This window comes from Pelmatolapia mariae, linkage group LG16_19 (assembly GCF_036321145.2).
Source record: "Pelmatolapia mariae isolate MD_Pm_ZW linkage group LG16_19, Pm_UMD_F_2, whole genome shotgun sequence".
Lineage (NCBI taxonomy): Eukaryota > Metazoa > Chordata > Actinopteri > Cichliformes > Cichlidae > Pelmatolapia > Pelmatolapia mariae.
Genome location: NC_086241.1, coordinates 33169133 through 33187833, shown reverse-complemented (window position 1 = coordinate 33187833; position 18701 = coordinate 33169133). Strand labels below are relative to the sequence as shown.

At 42.2% G+C, this 18701-nt stretch overlaps 3 protein-coding genes across 5 annotated transcripts; 1 reads left to right on the top strand and 2 right to left on the bottom strand.

The window, feature by feature from the left end:
• Positions 1 to 34: 34 nt before the first annotated feature.
• rab5b (RAB5B, member RAS oncogene family) lies at positions 35 to 7481 on the bottom strand. 3 transcript variants are annotated; one of them, XM_063498321.1, is made up of 6 exons: positions 7354 to 7480; positions 6249 to 6450; positions 6001 to 6152; positions 3742 to 3864; positions 1765 to 1858; positions 35 to 1638 (listed from the first exon to the last, which is right to left on the bottom strand). In XM_063498321.1, the coding sequence occupies exons 2-6, from the start codon at positions 6412 to 6414 to the stop codon at positions 1523 to 1525; spliced, it is 651 nt and encodes a 216-aa protein (XP_063354391.1). In that variant the 5' UTR covers positions 6415 to 6450; positions 7354 to 7480; the 3' UTR covers positions 35 to 1522. The 3 variants fall into 3 exon arrangements, with proteins under 3 accessions (XP_063354391.1, XP_063354392.1, XP_063354393.1); XM_063498322.1 differs by having other exon boundaries at positions 6249 to 6555; positions 7354 to 7479; XM_063498323.2 differs by lacking the exon at positions 35 to 1638 and having other exon boundaries at positions 1765 to 2639; positions 7354 to 7481.
• Positions 6796 to 14563, top strand: lcmt2 (leucine carboxyl methyltransferase 2). Its single transcript, XM_063498314.1, has 15 exons — positions 6796 to 7323; positions 8235 to 8478; positions 9076 to 9200; positions 9409 to 9490; positions 9823 to 10003; positions 10117 to 10273; positions 10426 to 10615; positions 10846 to 10953; positions 11943 to 12030; positions 12123 to 12350; positions 12436 to 12681; positions 12900 to 12997; positions 13202 to 13389; positions 13478 to 13613; positions 13805 to 14563. Exons 2-15 carry the CDS (start codon positions 8431 to 8433, stop codon positions 13967 to 13969), a joined length of 2040 nt encoding a protein of 679 aa, XP_063354384.1. The 5' UTR covers positions 6796 to 7323; positions 8235 to 8430; the 3' UTR covers positions 13970 to 14563.
• A 929-nt stretch (positions 14564 to 15492) lies between these two features.
• Positions 15493 to 17269, bottom strand: crygs2 (crystallin, gamma S2). The gene is made up of 3 exons (XM_063498327.1): positions 17258 to 17269; positions 16750 to 16992; positions 15493 to 15765 (listed from the first exon to the last, which is right to left on the bottom strand). Exons 1-3 carry the CDS (start codon positions 17264 to 17266, stop codon positions 15493 to 15495), a joined length of 525 nt encoding a protein of 174 aa, XP_063354397.1. The 5' UTR covers positions 17267 to 17269.
• Positions 17270 to 18701: the final 1432 nt, after the last annotated feature.

Sequence of the window (18701 nt, the reverse complement as noted above, 5' to 3'; positions counted from 1 at the left end):
AAAGCCGAAGAAAAGATTTCTCTGGACACAGATGTGTGTTTAAATCCCACTGATTTATAACATTGATCAGAGTCCTTTAAATGATCCATTCCAGGTTCACAAGTGTGCTCTGCTAAAAGTCAACAAACATTCTCAGTGAAATTAAGACAATATTTAACATACAGTGTATTCGACAGGATCTCTACATCCATACAAAGAGCCAGTACAGTATAGCCTAATGACGGGGTGCCAGGTTTTTGGTTTATGGTGCAAACCAACGTCAGGGAGTAGTCTTGCGCCTTGTCTGCAAAGCACACACTCAAAGAAAGCCCCAAACATGATTGACAGAAAGAAAACGGGGAGTAGGCACTTCTGTTTTTTTGTGTGTATTTTTATCTATTCTTTCCTCATTTTCTTCAGCCAAGCCTTTGACAGCCACTGAGCACACAGCTCATTCTAGTAAGGTAAAGGAAACAGTTATGCCATTTAAGCTGAACACAACATGTGCAGATATACTCCAGACCAAGGAGGTTTATTACAAGCCTCATAGTCTAAACCAAACAGGGAGGACAATGGAATTTAAGCAATTCCTTGACATTTGGGAACACCATTTCCAGATGGAAAGCTATAGATGCCAATCAGAATAACGATTTAGTAACCCTGTCCATGTCATAGTTATACACTTCACATCCAGTGTATATTACTGCTGTAAAGAGCTACAGCAAGCTTATTCACACTAACTGAATGTACCTCAATCTTTCAATAAATAATTCTCAGACTTGCAAAGCAAGTTTCACTAATTCAGAACTTGTCAGAAGTTGAAATGTTTACTTCATGTCTTAACTTTTTGGGTTACCATTTAGACTAAATAAGGGAGGAATCAGAGATGCTGAAGCTTATCAGTCTGCAGCCAAGAGAAGTAGGAACATTGAACATTAAATAAGTACGAATTGACTTGTGTCAGACAAACTGAGCCACAGGAGGGTCGGGCAGGACAGAGAGGGGTTCAAACTCATTCCCGGGGTTCAATTTGGTATTTATTCACAGAAGGTTCTTATTAGAGGGGAAAAGCAAGCAGCTGCAAGCTCGGGGGTGGGGGGTGGCTCTTTTAATGCCTCGGCCCTTTTTTCTCCTTTCGGGACACTCGGCAACATGTGCTGCTCAGTTTGTGCCAATCGGGGCTGTGACTGAAAATGATGCAAGGCAGAGTGAACACGAAAGAAATTTCACAATTAGTGCTAAATACTAGAACAGGCTTGCCACCATCTTCCACATTCCTCTTAATCTCAGTCTTCTCTATACCGTGTCTTTCCAAATGTGGAATCAGAGTTGTTGGTCAACAGACACGTGTGAAACGCTGTCTCTGTCCTCCATCTCTGCTTGCTTTTTTGGTTCTTCCTCTCCTCTTATTCTCTCTGCTTGAACAGGAAGATGAATGCAGAGTAAAGGCTCACCCCCTGTAAGTTGATTGAAAGAGACGAGATGATTGTAGGGCTGTGGTGGTGTGGATGGTAGAATACAGGTGGTAGGGAGGTGTGGAAGTCTAGTTCCCTCCACAGCAGGCTCGGGTGGAATGAGCATCTGGGTCCTGGAGGTTGACTCCCCGATGTCGGGCTGCATGCGTTGGGTTTTGGGTGTCTGTTTTTGGCATCTTTTTTGCTAGATTAAAGAGAAGAGGTGTATTTAGACTGTGACAAGCATATAATTCACGAGGCAGGACTCCTGACGTCTATTAGTCTCTTCTGTGAAAGAAATTATTCTTATATAAAACACAATAACACTCACCAATGGCCAGGAACAGCTCATTGACGTTCATGGCTGTCTTTGCAGAGGTTTCCATAAAAAGCAAACCAGTGTCTTCGGCATATGTCTGGGCTTCCTTTACCATTCAGCATATGAAAAGATCAAATTATTACACAGTATTAAAAAAACTACTAGCACAAATGCTAAAACCTGTAGCTGAAACTGTTTTCTATTCACAAATAGCAAGCAGTTATCGTGATTGTAATTCAGCATCACATACAAAAAAAAAAAGAAGTCACATCCGACCAATCCGATATACAGGACCTGACCTAATATCCAATCCTGACCTAAATTACTGGATCGGATATCGGGGAGAAATAAAAAAAAAACTAATCCGATCCATTAAGTATCAAAAACAGCACCTCACAAAACTCGCGATATGGCATAACCCAGGTAGTGACTTCAGCATGTCGGAGCAGTACGCGTCACGTGATAGTGCGGCTGTTGCTGCGAGACCTGTCGGCGGACTGGAGTAACTTCACTACTGAAAGCATCTGGAGCCTCGCTACGTGCTGCCAAACCGGCATTTCATCTCCGAGCAAGCTACCCCCGAGAGGGAAAGCAAGTGTGTAAGTTCATCTCTGAATGTCTGCAAAGCATTTCTATGTTAAGCTTAACCGATATATGGAGCTCAGACGTCTGTGCGTTGTCATTGCTAAGTCTGAACATACAATGGATAGACTCAAGTTTTACTTTGAAAAAAATAAAAACTGTTGGAGGCTAAACAGGTCTGTTGTTCGAAAAAACAAAAAAACCCAAACAGTTTTATTGCTTATAAAATAGACTATATTGGATTCATGTCGGTATCGGCAGATATCCAAATTTATGATATCACTATCGGTATATGTCTGGGCTTCCTTCACCATTCAGCATATGAAAAGATCAAATTATTACACAGTATAAAAAAAAACTACTAGTACAAATGCTAAAACCTGCAGCTGAAAGGAACTAAACTGTTTTCTATTCACAAATCATGACTGTAATTCAGCATCACATATAAAAAAAAAGTCACATCCGACCGATTCGGACATAAGTGGTATCGTGCCATCTCTAATTTTAAGTAGCCTTAAGGAGGCATAATGGACTAATACAGTCTGAATGCTGCTTGCTAACCAAGCTTACTAGCATTAACATATAATTTTGTCCGTGGTTCTGCTCCACATATAATCATTTTGAAAACAAACCAAACACAGCATAGTGTAGTGTAAGCCAGAATGTAAGGTCTGAAGCTTTGTAATACGGACCAGTGGATGGCGAGTACCCTTTTACATACAGTTTACCATTATAAACTAAAATTGGATGGCTCCTCTTATTGAGCTCAGTTCTTGGTGTCATGGAAACCACCTTCCTCTGATATTCTGCTCCATGCTGACATCACTGTTACAAAGCCACTTTCAGCTACTCTCCTGTCACAAGAGGTCGCCACAGTGTGTAGCTCCAACGGAAGCTTCTGTATGTACACGCATATACAGTACATCCCAAAGGTGTTCTAGTGGATTCAGACAATATAAGTGTGGCTGTACCGGGATCCAAAAGGTCAGTGACAGCACTTACACATTCAAACCATAGCTGACTAGTATTGTGGGCCAAAGTCAGACCAGAAAGCATTTCCCACAGCATTAAAATCCAACAGAAGTAGCCTATACTGCTGCAACAAGCATGGTTGGGGTTTTTTATTCATGCTGTGAGATAATTAAAGCAAAAGATTCACTGAGGACTATTTTGTTACAGTTATGAATTGCAAGTGTGTTCCCTTTGCAGCCTCATATTTCTGCTTCAGGCTAGCAGTTACAGCTAACGGCTTCAAGGCTGAAGATGTGAATCTTAATAGTCTGTCAGCTCCAACAACTGTGGCCTCTGACCTCTTTCATTAACAAGGTGCTTCTATCCATAGGACTGCTTCTGTCTTCAGGAAGTAAATTGGTTATGATTTAATTTGGACCAACAGGGGTGCGTTACCTCATACTCCACCAGTCTCTTCTCGGCCAGGTCAGCCTTGTTTCCAGCCAGGGCAATAACAATGTTAGGACTGGCCTGCCTCTGCAGCTCCTTCACCCAGGCCTTGGCTCTCTCAAACGTCTCCTGCACAAACACAGAACCAAGGTCAGATAAACTACCACGGAGATACCAAGCAAATATGATGCATGTTGGGCATGAATACTGCATCGTTAAAAGCATTTATTTATCAGCTCTGAGATTAACTTTTCACCTTTGAGCTGATGCAAATAATGGAGCTGGGCAGTATAATGTAATAACTTCTTTCTAAAGTGCGACATTCAAATGAAACGTCAGTAAGTTCTAAGCCTCTGTGTTGGAAGCATGACTGAGGTACTGACAGAAATAGCACCGCTGAAAGTTACTTGTTAAAATGTAAAAGTCTGAAGACAGTAAATAATAATAAAAAAAAAAATCAATGTCTTGAGTATAATATGGGTAAGTACACAATCAGTTAATTTCAATAAAAGAACTAGGTGAACCCAAAGTCACAACTAACATTGAAGATGTGTGACATCAAAAATGTTTTCCATTTATGCTTTGATAGATTTCAGAATTGCTATTTACACAAATATGCATAACTGTAGACAGCTGATATTCCTACCTGGGAAGTGGAATTTCTACAGCACTTTCCTTCTCCTGCTCAGCGTGCCCAGGATTTTCTTTACTTGCATTTGCAGAGTCTAACACAGGCAGTCAGGCTAAGTAATCCCACAAAGGTGGTCATTGGCCTAATTAGTCCATCCAAGAAAGAGGTGTGTGTCGCTTACAGCACATAAACCAGTTGCAACATGGACAGGTCCCGTGAGATATTTTACAAATAAAAGAGCAAATTTTAACGTCTCTCTATATTCTCTTTTTCTGCCTTCCCTTTCCCCATCACCACCAGAACCAGTTAGGAAGCTTTGGGCATCTGCCTTAAGCATGGTCCTGTAAGAGATCTGTTCCTGTTTAAACAGTTTTTCCTCCCCGCTGTCACCAAGTACTTGCTCAACGGATATTATCATCCTTGTGCACTGTTATTGTGAATGAGTGTTGTATACATAAAATCTAATTTAATAAACATAAAAAATATGAAGTGGTCGAACATAAAATACATGTTGAATGTAATATATTTGTTGTGACACATGATTTGAGTGGTCATAAAAATAAAAACTCAATTAAGGAAAGCTGGGAAAACATTTCGACTGTCACTTCATAGACCTTACAGTATCAATGGCCATCATGACAACACAAGAAGATCAGACTCAAACTGTGAGTACACAGACACGGGAAGGAGCTGCTAACGCCACACAGAAAGGCCCAGCCAGACGGTGGATTTACACTGTCACACAGGACAAATATAAAAACACGTTGTAAACCATTAAGTAGACCAAAATGTAAATTTCTGTTTCAACATCAGCCAGTACACGAACTGGATGCAAGGTTCAAAGTTTCTATCATTCACATTGCACTCAAGAATCTTTATTCCTTGTTGAAGCTTCACACTGGGCTTAGGGGCTCTTCCAGGAATGGTGACACTATTTCCCAGAGACATTCATCAGTAGGTGGTGGTTTTGCATGTGCCAAATGTCTTATCTTGAATATACAGATGTGAAGCACAAGTTACCATGGCGATTTAACTCAGTACCACCTTCATAATTCAAAACCCAGGGGTTCAATTCAATTCAATTCAATTTTATTTATACAGCGCCAAATCACAACAACAGTCGCCTCGAGGCGTTTTATATTGTACAGTAGATCCTACAATAATAGATACAGAGAAAAATCCAACGATCATAGAGAAGATAACTTCAGGTGAACCCTGAAGTTCACCTGAAGTTATCTTCCAACTGTAGCTCTGGAATCATGGGAGCTGGAGATTGAACCACCTCCTTCCAGTTATCAGATGGCCTACTCTACCTTCATAGTCACACCTAACTTTCTGAATTTCAATGATACCAAATATATCCATGTCTAATGATGTAGAGAATGTGGGACGACAAAAAAAAAAAGAGGAAAGGAAAGAACTCAAGGAGTTTCCAGGTTAATACTGATATTAGGCTGTCGGAGACATTTATGTGTTTCTACATCTGTCTTTCAGTGAGAATCTTTACATGATTGACTTAGCTAAATGAAATGAATTGTGAATGTTGAAAAATACCTGTAGGCAGCAGTCCAACATTTTAGAACAAATATCAGTGCAGCCAAGACCTACTGAAATTAGGAAATATTTCTACGTACCGGCTTGGTGATGTCAAAGACAACAATAGCAGCCTGAGCGCCACGATAGTACATGGGAGCCAGGCTGTGGTATCGCTCCTGTCCTGCAGTGTCCCAGATCTCAAACTTCACAGTGGTATCATCAAGACACACCGACTGTGCCAGGAATGCAGCTGGACATAAAAAAGAAGCGTGATAGATCATTATGGGGTTCTTAAATCCCCCCCCCCATCATCAATCACCTGATTAGGAGTTCTCCCAGTTCTTACCTCCTATGGTGGTCTCTTGGAACTCATCAAACTGCCCTTTGACGAAACGCAGCACCAGACTGGACTTGCCCACAGCCATGTCCCCCAGCAGCACCAACTTGAACTGGCAAATCTTGGTCTGCGTTAGTGTGCCGTTGGAGCGGCCTCCGCTCCCTCTGGAGCTCATACTGACCAGAGACAGCAGGGGGGCTGGGCCTCCTCCCTGAGTGGAGACAGGTGCTTTTGGTCACTTGTGCTGCTTCCCAAAACAGACCGAGAGTCACGTGTCACTGACTACGTCTTCACCTCTGTCCTAGTCGTGTTTGGTCTGTGTGAAAAAGCCAGAAGGGTTTTGTTTCGGTTCAAGATTACACACTGTCTGCCCTATATACACATATCCTTCTTCCTCAAGGTAACAAATCTTCTCCCGGCGGATCCATACTTTCTAAAGATTAGAAGTTTTCTATGCGATCAAGCAAAACCACAAGTTTTAATTGCGACTGTAATGTCTCACGTGTACTACCTCTGAATGTGATCACGCCTTACCTCATGAAACGGAAATCCAAGCCGATCCAGAAATAAGTTCTAAAGATTTAAGCCTCATAGGAGGGATGGAGGTCTCGCATACAATCCAGCACCTGTTTAAATCCTAACTGCATTGCACAATATGTACCAACCTTCAAATGCTGCTGCGTTCACTGAATAAGAGATGTGTGGGGAAAATAGCGGCCCATTTGATCTGGAGTTTACTGGGGATGCTGCGCCTCTAATTGCTCTCTCCCACCTCAGACACTCGACGCTAACAACTCCCCCTCCCCCCGGCACTGCAGCACTTTCTCCATTTGAAACATTAACCTCAGCACCCTGCTGACACGCGTCACGACAAGAGAGCAGACGGATGACATCCTGGCGTACTCGTGTTGAGGCAACTCCCACAATGACTGTTATCAGATCAGCAACCCTTATCTCGGGTTATGTGCTAGCGGGACAGCGATCCGAGCATTCGGTTCGGACGACACAAAACTGAAACAAAGCCTCGCATTTCGACGCCCAATGAAACACAGCCGTTCCAGCCGAGCGTATAAGTAACACAGAGGTACTGAGAGGAAAACATAAGACTATTTACCGTGTATAGTGTCGTTTCAGCCGTGCGGGTAGCGCTGACTTAACTGTTGACAATTTGGCTATCAGCTGGTGAAAGAAAAAAAAATGTTAACGCTTCCTGGAAATTGGCGCATGCGCACTGAGTGCCGCATTGTCAATTCTGGGAAGAAAAGAAGAGCCGCATATCCTTTGATTTTTTTTCATCGTCTTTATATAGCAAATATAGAAAAAATACAGATTTTGATCAATTATAAGAGTCACAGAACACAAGTTCGACGAACAAAATTCCGCTCACAGTAAGAATGACAAATTCATAGAAATGATTCATTCTCAGAAAACACATCACCCCCTCTGGAAACGTTCTTTCTCGTCTGGTTATATTTTTTCCGATCTTTAAAGGGTATTCTAGGAAACGTAGACGGGGTTATTGTAGTGAATTCTTTGGGTAATATATTGGCAACCTTCTAGAAGCTCCTCTGAAGGTTATTATTTTTGATAACCTCTAAGGAGCGTTACCTAAAGTTAATATTTAAATTTAAATATTAATACATAGTTTAAAAAAACTGGTAAATGGTTTCCCAAACAATAGAATTCCGGAATGTCCATTTAAAAAAAGAGACTAAACTTTTTATCATTGTATGAATGTACAAAGCCTTGTATAATTTAATTATTGCCTTTATTTTCGACAAAGATTTAAATCCTTTTTTGAAAATAGAAAAATATGGCAGTCATTGCTAATATTAACCCGAGGTTTTTAGCTTTTAGTCAAATTTTTATGTTTTAATGGCGACAAAAGTTGCTCAATAACTAGCAGAAATTCATAATCATAATAATCGAGGCACAGACACCAACACATTTCCTGAATGGAGTTTCAGTGATTAACCGCGTGGTTTTCTGTTGCAGCCTCCGGGCTGCAGGGGGCGCCGGAGAGATCCTGGGAAATATCTCGGAAGTCAATACCACGTGAAGGATGTTTGACTTGTTTTCACCGGTGCGCTGCTGTGCAGGCACACAAATGTGTCGGTCTGTTTTTATTTAAGACATTATGGGAAACGTGGAGGTGTTTTATTGTGACGTTATGCGATAACTTGCCGCCACTATGCCAGCAACAAACAGAAAAGCGCAGAAGAAGGGGAGGGACACCGCCGTAAGTGTTCACTATTCACAGTACTTAACAGTGTTATGTGTAAACACACCACTGTTTACTTTAGCTCTACTATATTATGAACTACACGATGTCAATTATATTGTTCTGCTGATGTTTGAACCACAATATTGCAGTTGTATTCAAAAAATATTAGATGTGTAAGGAGATATTAAAAATGAGCTCAGTCTCTGCCTATTACAGCACTACATGCCAGATGGTTACTAGTACATATGTAATAGAATAAGATGTATCACAGTACAGCTCTGTGTGTTTCTTGAACCCTAGACTAGCTTTGCATGTTTAACAGTTAAAAATAAGCCATATTTACCTTAAACTTTAGGGACTTCTCATGCATGCGCTAACCTCATTATTTGAATCTGTGGCCGTGTTTAATTTGAGAATCCACCCCTGTAACAGTAGTCTCATTGCACATGTGCATACTTTAAAATAATGATATGAGTATATGCAACATTTGTATGTATATGTGACATCCTTCTATGGAAGGATAAGAAAGAAGATAATTAAAGGTCTTAAAAAGTCTTGCACTGTGTTTTGGGAGATTTATTTCTGCTGGTTCTTTGTTGTTCCTTAAATCAGGTACAGGGAACCAATGACAGCAGTGTGGTGAGCAAAGTGTCTGCTGCAGCACAGGGCTACTTCAAAGATGCCTTCCTTCAACACTTTGTGTACAAAGTGGCCAGGAGAGCGCCGCTCATCAACAGGTCAGATATTGTTTTCTCTTCTTTCATGCACCTCGGATGTGTGTGGTGATGGTTTACTCTATAAACAAAATTTATACAGTAAGCAGCAGCAATAGAATTACTCTCATGTGCAGGGGAGGTGATGCACACCACATGTATGTATGTAGCTGGCAGGTGGGTACTGGGTAAAAATGTCTTGTGCAAATTAAAGTTTCTTTGGATGTTTCAGGGGCTATTATGTGCGCTGGAAAGCTGTGGACCACTGTGTGAGGAAATTCCTTCAGATTACAGAAAAATGCCCTGAAAGACAGGTAAGCTGTCAGCGTATCGTCCAGTCAGTCTTTCTGGAAGCAGGTCACTTAGCAGCCATCATGTAATACGTCTTGGCACTTATTAGGGCAGTTATTTTAAATCATTATCCAGAGTAGTGGTCATTTCACTGATCAAAGGAAAACAAAAAGTGTCTATAGAATCTGAGTCAAATATGATTTAAAAATGCTCAAACTTCACTGACTTAATGTTTAAAAAGCTTTTTCTCTTTAAGGCTACCATCATCTTCCATGTTACCAAATGTTCCCATCTTTTGTATAGGTTTCCATTCTGTTTGGTGTCTTTATTTTTCAACCTCACTTCCCTGGTTTAGATCTTGTCTTTGGGTGCGGGCTTCGACTCTTTGTATTTCCGCCTACGTGGAGATGGAGCTCTGAGCGGGGCTGTTGTGTTTGAGGTAGATTTTCCTGATGTCTCTCAGCGCAAGGCTGCCCTCATCACTTCTAATATAACACTAAGGGGGATGATAGACTCCCAGTCACCGTCACTTACAGGTTTGTCTTTTTTTTCCTGTTAGTGGTTTAAAAAAATTATTTGTCATGTAAAAGATGTAAGAGGTTAGCATGGCATAGTTTAGTTTGGTGAATGGCTGCTTGTGTTTCTTCAGGACCTGTTTATGTGTCCAGCAGTCAGTACCGTCTGTTAGGAGTGGATGTTAGAGAGGAGTCCAAGGTGGAAGAGGCTCTGCGTGTAGCTGGGCTGGACTGGGCTGCCCCTACCCTGATTCTTTCTGAAGTGGTGCTCACCTACATGGAAACACAATGGTACAGTAATGTATAAAATGTGAACTAGAGATGAATTTGCATACACTTGGGCGTGTAACGCTAGTTAGATGATGGCAATATGTAGCAAAAACTGAGAATTTATGATCAAAGCAAATCACATTTAAAGCCGTTGGATGTTGTGTGTCTTTCAGGTCTGATGCCATCATTGGTTGGGCAGCAAAACTCCTGCCACAGTCTCTCTTTGTTATGTATGAGCAGATCCATCCGCACGATCCCTTTGGTCAGATCATGCAGGAGCATTTCCAGAAACTCAATTCAACTCTGCATGCACTTCAACAATACCCAGACACCGCCGCACAAAGGCACCGCTTCCTGGACAAGGTCAGTACACAAGCTATACACAAGACACTTCCTGTATCTTTTCAGTCTTTTGAACAAGCACAATCTCAATGAAACATACCTCAGACCCAGGTACCAATTGAATAAAAACAGTCGAGGCATATTCAAAACGTCCCTGTTCCTCCTGTGAAGGTTAATCCCATGAATACATATCATGAAGTTTAAATGTGTCCAGTCCTGCTCAGTTAAATATATGGCATCTTTGTCTCCAGGGCTGGGAGGAGTGTGTGTGCCTGGATATGAATAATTTCCTCTTCGGGCTGGTCCCTGAGGAGGAGAGATGCAGATTGGAGAGCCTGGAGCCTTTTGATGAATATGAGGTCAGCTGGGTCTCAGCGTTGCATCTTCTATAAAAGTGTGCACTACTGATCAGAAGAGCTCACTTGAATTGGTTTGGATTACACATTTTGTCATTTATCACTAAACCGCTGCTGAAAGTTTATTTATTGTTGTGACCTTTAGAAAACCTCTTTTCCAATTAATGTTAGTACAGCTGAAAACCACAGTGCTTATTCAAGAAGCGATCTGTGTTTGTAGTTGAGTGTCAGCCTCTGTGGGGAGGAGTGCACACAATGAAGATGTTAGGATTATTTGACTCTACAGCCACACAGTTTCCAACTATGAGGGGAGAGTGTGTCCAGTCTGGCCCACTCTCTGTGGTTTTTGGGAAACCTTATGGACGGCATGCTGGAGCATTGGTTCATTCTTTCACCTCACCATAAAATGCTCTGGTTTTGAACCCGGGCACTTTCACACTGGCTTCACTCTGCAGTCCTGAAAGCTACACCCATCTTTTATTTTGTCTCTCACTTACCACTTACTTTTTACCTTCATCATTTGTAATATAAGTATCTTTGAACCTGCTATTAAACAAAGAGTAAAACAGTCAACACAGTAGCTAACATCAAAATCATTCAATGATTGTAGAAGAAGAGCTTTATGGAAAAGTTACAAATGAACTTGATAAAATTTGGTGTTAGTTCAAATAAAGAAGATATAAAACATCATTTTATTTTTTGGCACAACACCGGAACGACTGCAGGTGTCCATAAGTTGCAGTTGCGGTACTTCCGTATCTAGCTAGCATCATAAAGGGAATAATAATTTTTAAGGGGCAGTTAATTTCAAATGCAATGTAAAAATGGCCAACTGTACACATACAAAATGATATACAATAAATGATGACAATAAATAATGAAAAGTGAGTGATTTAAAAAAAAATCTGCTTAATTTCATGTTAGTGTTAATTCGTCTAACCTGTGGGCATAGTGTACATTCTAACACTGACTCCTCACCTGTCTGCTCTCAGGAGTGGCACCAGAAATGTTCCCATTACTTCATCCTTACTGCATCTCGAGGCTCTTTGATAGCACAGGCTTTACTCCCTCGAGCTCCAGGTAGCTTTCACTTTCCACTCCTCGACTTGACACTAACAAGCATTTGAAATGGGACGTTCTGTATGCATGTTGAAGTTGTGTTGTTGCTTTAGAATCTCCTGTGCCATCTGTTGGCCCTTCTTGGAGCACAACAGCCCTGAGTGTTCGGACCACACCGGTATGTGTGGAGGGGCTGGGAATGGCTTCTGTGTCAGTGAGGCCAGGGTGGGTCCTGCTAACAGGAGGCTCCAGCAGAGGAGGCAGAGGAGCAGCGATCAGACTCCTGCTCAGAGAACAGGAAGGCTGGAGGTCTGTCAGTGTGGAGCCATCAGCAGATATTGGTGAGGGGTTCTTTCTTTGGGGGGAGGGGCAGCCAGTCTTGATTTAGCCAGGAAAAGTTAGTAATTTTCCCTTCACTTATCCCAGGTGTGCGACTCTACCACACAGTTACCCCTATACCTGGAGTGGGTGCTGTGGTATTTGGAGGTCGCTCCTCTCCACTCAACCCGGTCAGAAGCCTTTTCAAAATGACCTTTAGCCTCTGTGGTGCACCTGGTGCTCTGGAGTCAGGGGGCCAAGATGCACCGAAGCTTTGTATGGAGGAGATGATGTGTACAGGCAGTCCACCACCGCCAAGATGGAGGCACTCTGCTACCCTAACCAGACACAGAGGTGAGGGAAAACAGGAAGTCTTGTAGGATCCTTTTGCCTTACACTCTTTCTTTTTTCTCTTCCTGTTTGTAGCTTTTTCTTTCTTTTTCTCTTTTTTCATTCCATTTCTTCTTTTGCTTTATGCTTTTCTCACATCGTTGCTTCACCTTCTCTCTGCCACTCTTTTATCCCATCCCTGCTTTTTCATTACACACTGAATCCCTGTCAAATCTCTGCAGGCAGAGAGTTTGTGTTTGTGTTTGGTGGAAAGAACCAATCAGGGGCCGTTTTGGGTGACGGATACTTCCTGAGTGTCGACCAGCAGCACTGGACTGAGGTTTGCTTGTTGTTACAATTTTAAACCCAGATTCTTAATGTTGCACGCACAAGTTTATTATCACATCACACAGGGCCCGTATGCATATAAACCTCTACATATTAGATATGTAAGGAGTCATTTAGTAGATTTCAAGAATACAAGTATGGAGCAGGAACATAACGTGCACATGACTCATACATGGCCACTGGGTGTCATTTACAGATCCCAGTAGAGGGCGTAGCACCAGAGGCTCGTCACTCTCACTCTGCATGCTCATATAAAGGTGGTGGTGTGGTGTTTGGAGGGCTGAGCAGAGCAGGAGTGCCCCTGGGTGACACGGTAATCCTGACACCAACTGAAAGAGGCTTCTGCTGGGAGAGAATAGATGTGCGGCCCCCTCCTGTACCCAGGTCTGTTGTGCCTCAGACACCATAACCAAACTCCAAGTTTCTGCTAAGAAACTCTTTGATGAAATTTTCATTGTGTGCTTTGTTTTAGATACTCTCACTGTGCCCATGTGAGTGGTGAGAAGCTGGTTGTGGTAGGTGGAGTCTGGCTGCATTCAGACGGCGTGCCAGGCGTTGTTGTGATCAACATCACCACGTGCAGCAGCATGGAGTACAGTCTGGACACGGTTAGTGATCATTTATTGCACTTACAGTTATTCTAAAGGAAATCTAGCACCAACCAATGTTCTTCATCGACCTCAGGCCTTAAAGCCTCCAGGTTTGTTGCTTAAAAACTGGCACTGTTCCACTTCTGTGAGGAAAAAGCAGAACTGAATTATCCGATGTTAATTACTAATGTATGTTCTGTCATGTGTAGACCTCAGTGCCCTGGCCTCTGATGCTCCACTCATTTTGCTCTGAGGTGACGGACTCAGAAGATCCAGAGCTGCTCTTGATAGGTGGAGGAGGCAACTGTTTCTCTTTTGGGACTCACTGGAACCCTCAGCCTGTCACTGTGGACCTCAAACTCATGCTGGGCTGAATCAGCCTTGAGTATTTCCAAAATAAAGTACCAAAGGGTGGACTTATGTCAAGTCTGTTGAAGGGTCCAGACAAGTGCCTGCTTCCTACTGTAATTTTCATAATTATATAAGAAAACCTCTCATATTGACCGAGCAGTAACCTCCAGGGTGCCGAAGCAGAAGTGCCCGAAACTGTAGTTCCTCTAGTGGCCACTCGAGGCAGAGACTCCCATATTATAATGTTCAACTTTACAGCAGAAATAAACATTTCTACAACCTGTTCCAGAGATATGTTTTGTCTTTATAACTTATTTCTTCCTTTAACTATACAGACCCCTTATATAATTTAAGGGGTTTCAAGGCTGTGGCTGTGACTGACTTGCCCATAGCTGCTAGCTGTCAGCCCAACTAATTCCAGTCTTTGCCTTGAGAAGCCTTTTCAGTGCACTTATACTTGAAAGTGGACTTCTGTCAAGTCTTTATCCTGTCTTCCTTCTCTCACCCCAACTGGTCGCAGCAGATGGCCCCGCCCCTCCCTGAGCCTGGTTCTGCCGGAGGTTTCTTCCTGTTAAAAGGGAGTTTTTCCTTCCCACTGTCGCCAAAGTGCTTGCTCATAAGGGGTCATATGATTGTTGGGTTTTTCTCTGTATCTATTATTGTACGATCTACTGTGCAATATAAAGCACCTTGAGGCGACTGTTGTTGTGATTTGGCGCTATATAAATAAAATTGAATTGAATTGAAATATAATACGACTTTAACAGCCTGCTAGAAGTCTGTGCTTCTGGTGAGTAAAATATTTTGAAGTATTTTTTATTTTTTATATATTGCTGAAATTTGCATGTTGCACCAGTTTGATAGATTGTTATGAAGTGATGATCTCCTACTGGGCAGACTCGAGGCTACACTAGCTCTATACTCCACCTAATGGTGCAAACCTCTGTGACACAGAAGTCCAGCCGAAATTTGAATTTGAAAACTTGAATGGACGGGCGGGTTTTTAAACTATAACTTTCACCACCAGGTGGCAGCATTTCATCAGTGGATGCTTGAAATGTTTTTAGATGTTTCCTGTTTTTGTTTGTTTGATTATTTTTTGTCTGTCATTTTAAATAAATTGTGTTGTTAAATAAAGGTTGGAGAGATTTGCCGTGACAGCGTGTCCCACCTGTCACAGGGCGAGAGGCAGGGTATACCTGGACAGTTCACCAGTCTGTCAGAGGGTTAACTCACAGAGACACAGAAAGCTGAGACTCAAACCCAAGACCTTCTTGCTGTGAGGTAACAGTGTTAACCACCGTTGTGCAGTTAGGAGGGAAGGTGCTGGCTTGTTTTTTTCTTTAGCGAATAAACTTTAGTTATGTGTAAAACGGTTCAAAACATGCATGGAAATAATCCACAGGAAGATTATTGTGCTTACTTGGCAGGTTTTATTTTTGAGACCTTAGTTCAAAATCGCAAACATGGTTGATGAAGGTTATAATTAAAATTTTAACTCATAATGCCCAGACAGTCTTTTTGATATTTTTGGATGGAGTTTAAATTATTCAGTGAAGCGCCTAAAAGACTGGACAGCAGGACTGGCAGCACCCCAATCCCCAGGCTTGCGGTATTCTCCCTTCTCCAAGAAGTACTGACGTCCACGGTAGTTGGAGTGCTCGTAGAAAACCCACCAACCATCGTAGACCTTACAGGAGTTGACCTCCCTCCAGCGGAACTTCTCCAGAAGCGAGGGGCAGTCCTCTGTGGCCTCCAGGGCCTGGCCGCCAAAGTCTGCCTTCTCATAAAGCTGCATCTTGTACTGGGTCCCACTGGTCTGGAAAGTGAGGGAGGGAGAAAGGAGGTGAAGATGGAGGTTAGTGCAAGGAAAAGAAAAGGGAAAGGGAGGATACAGGGAGATTAGAATTGCATCTAATTGGAAAATTCATACACTACACGTACACCTAATTTGAAGTTTGTCAGATACAGTGTGGCGGTTTAGAGAAAAGCTAATCCAAATTATTGATTATTTTTAAAATTGTAGTTCATTAGTTTCATTTGTCTTTGCTTGTGTTTAATGATGCTGTCACCTCTCAGCCGGTCACAGCACATGGCTGTCTCTCCCTAAGCCTGAGGTCTCTTTCTATTGGAAGCACGCTTCTTTTCCCCACAGTCGCCACGTGCTGCTCATAGTGGGATCATCTGACTCTTGGGGGTTCACTTTAATATAAAGTTTATTTATTGTCTTGCTAGCTGCAAGTAAAATAACAAACAAGTATCTGAGTGTATAATTTGCCTCTCGATGATCATGGTAAACTAGTCTGTTGAAGGACTGTATACTCAGTATATTTGCCATAATGAGTGAGATACCTTACATTAATCAATCCTTCATTGTTTGCAGTGTGTGTTTGCTCACTGTTTTGTGCCTTTCTAAATAGAACCAAACTGTACACACACATCTACTAACTGCATTGATTTAAAGAGGCTGCAGGCTGTGGGTCAGCTGGACCAAAGCCTGCTCATACAAAGAGACTGATGTCACGCTGGTCTCCATCGACAGCACTGCAGTAGCATGAACATGACTGGATGTCATCTCACATACTAAATGCTTTTTTGGGATGCCCTGAGCCCGCTGTGCCTTCAGTCTTTTAAGATATTCAAAAATTAGACTCCACACCTGTGGAGAACATTGTGAAGACTTCAGCTCTTTGTCATTGAGCGTGCAGTCTGTGCTCACAGTGCACAGTCAATAACAAATGACAGACAGGCTAAAAAAATGTGCACCTGCAGCAGAGCAGCATGCAGGCAACACCTGACTTACAAAGTGGATCATCTTGCAGGAACTGAGGTGGTCGTTCAGTCCCATCCAGCGCTGATACTCTGGGTACTCTCCCCTGCTCAAGACATACTGGTAGCCCATGTAGTTTGGTCTCTCGTACACCACCCAGGCTCCACTCTCCACCCGAATGGAGTTGCAGTGGCTCAGGTAGGCGTGAAAATCTGAGCAGTCACTGTCGCACTCATAGCGACGGCCCTGGAAGTTCTTGTCCTCGTAGAAGACGATCTGAGGGGGGAACGCATAACAGTCTCAGTGCTCGTCCACCTTTCACGTTTGCTCTGTTAGGCAGTCTAAAGCCTGGTCCCTGTCTGAAAGCTCTGACATTTTAAAGCAAAGCCACTGTTAACACTACTAACAGCTGCTCAAACAAACAGCGAGCCTTTAATTTACAACAGAGTATAAGGAAACAACATCTGCAGCAAACCTCTGTACTCTCCCACATGCACTTTTGAACCCGCACATTAAAACTAAACTCTTTGCATTGACTCACCCTGCCCATCTTGGATATATTGTGTGGGATAGCCTTGGTGATGATGAGTGATGGTGGTGCTTCCCCCTGAGGTCTTGATGTTGCACTGGCCTTTGAGCAAGTGCCTTTTATATGCCCGCTTTCCCACATTTATAAACAGCAACAGTGGAGGCAAAAGGGGAACAATCGCTTTGTCATGAAAATGAGATCCAAAAATTGAGTCAGTGATTCTAGTGCTATTCAGTTTTTCCAGAAAAGCGAGGAAGGATTACGGCATAATGGCCAGGCGTGGGTAAGCGTCCATTGACCCCACTACTCTACTGGCTGGGTCCAGTGCCCACCGTTACACATGCCAGCTCCACCAGCTTGCTCCCACCTGGCAAGGACCTGCCAACTCATGACTTATTTCTTTTTTGGATGGATCCACATGAAGCAGTGGTGAAAGTATTCACATCTATTAAGTAAAAATGGGAAACACAAATGGAATGACCTCACTTCAAAATTTCAGTCTGAAAGTGCTGAAATAACAAAAATAAGGAGAAAAAGTGAGTGGTGTTGTAGATGTGAGTATGAAACAAGTACTTAATGTACAATGTAGCACTGATTATAATATGCATGTGACTTTTAATGAAATGTTTACAATTATATACTTTTGCTCTTGATGCTACTTATTTTCTTTAACATTACTCATAATATGTGATTTACTTTTGCAGTATTGTGTTTCTTATGCATCCTATTTTCTAGGATTTTTTTAATCAATCCAATAATTTGGAAATAAGTGGATTTGTAAACAATTTAAAAGGTTGGGGTGCTGCATAAATATGAACCCATATTTTATTCATAATAGAACAGAGAAAACATAACAAATGTTTAAACTGATCTCATTTGGAGTTTGATAGATGAGGGCAATAAAAGGCTATAAAAGTAAGCACTACTAAAAGGAAACAGCTGGAGAAACATTTTACAGCTAATTTGGCTAATTGGCAACAGAAATAAAAAGAGCATGTTAGAGAAGCAGAGGTTCTCTGAAGTAAACACAAACAATTTCAGAATCATGTTCCTTGGTCTAAAATTGTAAGGACTTTGGAAAAACTGGCATGAGCTCAGGAACACTTGCAGAAATCACTGTCTGTGAACACAGTTCACTGCGCCAAATACAGGTCAAAGAAGCCATACGTGAAAAAATGATCCTGAAACAACACCACCGTCTCTGGGCCAAAGCTCCTTTCAAACGGATCGAGGCAAAGTGCAAACTGTTCTGCGGTCAGAGAAATCCAAATCTGAAATTCTTTTTGGAAAGCTCAGATGTCACGTCCTCCGGGCAAAATATAAGAGGCACCACCCAGCTTGTTATCAGCACTCAGTTCAAAAGCCTGAATCTCTGATGGTATGTGGTATTGGTGCCTATGGATCTGACAGCTTGCACATCTGGAAAGGCACCATCAAGGTGAAATACAAAGCAACA